The sequence below is a fragment of the Lepidochelys olivacea genome (assembly GCF_965140295.1).
Source record: "Lepidochelys olivacea isolate rLepOli2 genome assembly, chromosome: 3".
In the NCBI taxonomy this organism is placed as follows: domain Eukaryota; kingdom Metazoa; phylum Chordata; order Testudines; family Cheloniidae; genus Lepidochelys; species Lepidochelys olivacea.
The window spans coordinates 180,219,773-180,222,722 of record NC_140413.1 but is presented as its reverse complement, the minus strand read 5'-3'; the positions used below and the strand labels follow the sequence as shown (position 1 = coordinate 180,222,722).

General features: G+C 51.2%; 1 protein-coding gene across 1 annotated transcript; it reads left to right on the top strand.

Moving 5' to 3' along the window:
• The first annotated feature begins 649 nt into the window (after window positions 1-649).
• On the top strand, window positions 650-2,376 carry LOC311517455 (uncharacterized protein). The gene is made up of 2 exons (XM_084622306.1): window positions 650-1,049; window positions 1,743-2,376. The coding sequence occupies exon 2, from the start codon at window positions 1,745-1,747 to the stop codon at window positions 2,219-2,221; it is 477 nt and encodes a 158-aa protein (XP_084478432.1). The 5' UTR covers window positions 650-1,049; window positions 1,743-1,744; the 3' UTR covers window positions 2,222-2,376.
• Window positions 2,377-2,950: the final 574 nt, after the last annotated feature.

The window sequence follows — 2,950 nt, the reverse complement described above, 5'->3', positions numbered from 1 at the left end:
AAACTGCACAGTTGTAGAACTCTAAAAAAACCACCCCAATGAGAGGCGTACAGCTTTCTGCACCACGGCAATTACAGCGCTGCAATTGGCCTCCAGGAGGTGTCCCACAATACCTGTTCTCACCTCTCTGGTCATTGGTTTGAACTCTACTGCCCTGCCCTCATAAGAACATAAGAATGGCCCTACTGGGTCAGACCGAAGGTCCATCTAGCGAAGTATTCTGTCTTCTGACACTGGCCAGTGCCAGGTGCCCCAGAGGGAATGAACAGAACAGAGCCATCCCCTGTTGCTAATTTCCAGCTTCTGGCAAACAGAGGCGAGGGACACCATTTCTGCCATTCCTGGCTAATAGCCATTGATGGACCAATCCTCCATAAACTTATCTAGTGCCCTCAGGTGACGAACTGTCATCCCCACCCCATACATTCCTTTGCAAATTTGAAAATCCTCTTCCTGTTTGCTCGGTGGTGCGTGCAGTGGTTTCAGTGCATCTTTCCGGGTGGCCATGCCTGCTCCACACACCAGGCGATCCCCCACTTGGAGCAGTGCCGAGCTGCTAGACCTCATCAGCATTTGGGGAGAGAAGACTGTGCAGTCCCAGCTGCACTCCAGCCATAGGAATTATGATACCTATGGACAGATTTCATGATGCATAATAGAAAGGGGCCATGACTGGGACATATTGCAGTGCAGGGTAAAAGTAAAGGAGCTGTGGAACACCTACCACAAGGTGCGGGAGGCAAACCGCCACTCCGGTGCTGTGCCTACAAGCTGCCAGTTCTACAAAAAGCTGGACGCAATATTCGGTGGCTACCCCACCTCCACTGCGAAGGCCTCTGTGGATACTTCGTTGGCTCGTGTGCCAGTCGAGAGTGGGCCAAGCCAGGAGGAGGAAATCTTGGATGAAGAGGGAGATGGAGACCCAGAGGCAGGGGATGACTCGGAGGCCAGAGATGCATGCAGCCAGGAACTCTTTGCTACCCTGGAGGAGCCTAGCCAGTCACAGCAGTCAGATCTTGGCGAAGCGCAAGCAGGAGAGGAGGCCCCTGGTAAGTGGATCCGATTTGGGGAATTGCTGAAGTGAGTTATTGTGGGCAGGAGGGTTGCAGAAAGCAGGCTTGTCTCCCACCACATGCCCAATCTGAGTGGTAGAACAGGCTGCTGATAGACTCCCTCACTTCATGGGACTGTCCCTCAGAGATATCCAGGAAACTCTCATGGAGATACTGGGCAATCCATTGCCACAGGTTCCTCGGAAGAGCTGCTTTGTTTCTTGCCCATTAATGGTAACTTTCTCACGCCACTTTACCATCACGGAGGGTCGGGGAGACCATTGCCGCACACAGGCAAGCTACATAGGGGCCAGGACGGAAGCCGCAGGCTTGGAGAAGACCCTCCCTTGATTTCCTCCTCAACCTCAGCAGAGAGATATCTTCCACAATGATCACATCCTGTGGAAAGTGTGGGGACAGGAATGATTCTCAACCCCCACCCCTCCCTACAGTGCTGGCTCTCCCCAAGAGCCATGTGCCCAGTGTACAGCAGGGTCCAGGAAGAGTGGTTTACCCTGCCCCTGCAGCTACTCACCATTTTGGGGGTCTTGTGGCTCATGTGTGTTTGCCTGGGGTCAGTCAGTTAGTGACAGGTGTGTGAGTACTGGCTGTGTTTTAAAGCACTGAATCAGTTTTGTCTGAGTTACAAACAATACTGCTTCTGTAAAATGTTGCATTTAAACTTCACAGAGATGATCTTGGGAGCCCAGCCTTCCTCTTTGTTATCAGCGGCAGAACGGCTGTGCAGAATTAGAAAGTGGCCAAGAAGAACTAAGGGGGATTTTCTCCGTGAGGTTATGATGCACTCTGCCGCCGAGAAACAGGAATTGAAGGAGTGGTGGGACAGCAAGAAGAGGGACCAAAAGGAGAACGTGGCACGCCAGAAAGAAGCCATGGAATGGCTCTTAAATGTTATGGAGCACCAAGTGGACATGCTCCAGGTGATGCTAGCTCTTCAATCCGAGCAGCTTCTTGCCCGTCCTCCCCTGCAGCCGCCGTATCAAAACTCTTTCCCATGCACCCCCACCACCACCAACACACTGTTATCAACCTCCTGGCTCCACTCTCTACCTGCAGCATTCCACTCCTCCCTCATCACAGTCCAGCACTGTGGACTCCCACTACCCACTGCACTCAACACCCATCCCTCTGCAGTTTGGCCCTGCTGAAGTACAGCACCCGCTGCATTGTACTCCAAAAGAGAAGGTTGGGTATGATTCCTGGTCATACACAAATCTGTATCCATCCTGAGACCCCTCCTCCTCTTCAGACCTTCCCTTCTCCCATCCCCCACCCTGCTGATGAATTTTTTCATTTGACTCTCTCCTCCGGTTGTTGTCTTTTAATAAAAGAATTATGTTGGTTTGAAAGCAATGTTTATTCTATAAAGTGAAAGCAAAAAGAGCACTGCAAACCAACATACAATTATGTTAAGCCCCCTTCTTGCATCATATGCACCAATCACCTCCTAGCATTACCAGCACTGCAATCCCAAGCATAGCAACAAATATTAGTGGCTTTCAGCTTCAAATTGCTGCCTGATCCTTATGGCCCTGCACCCCTCTAATAGCCCTGGTCTCTGGCTGTTCAAACTCAGCCTCCAGGTGCTAAGCCTCTGCGATCCAGCCCTCAGTGAAGCTTTCACCCTTCCCCACACAAATATTATGGAGGTAAAGCATGCAGCTATAAGCATAGGAATATTGTCATCAGCAAGGTCCAGCTTCCCATACAGGCATCACCAGCGGGCTTTTAACCGGCCAAATGCACACTCAGCAGTCATTCTGCATTTGCTCAGCCTGTTGTTGAACCACTACTTGCTGCTGTCAAGTTGCCCCGTGTATGGCTTCATAAGCCATGACATTAAGGGCTAGGCTGGGTCTCCCAGGATCACAATGGGC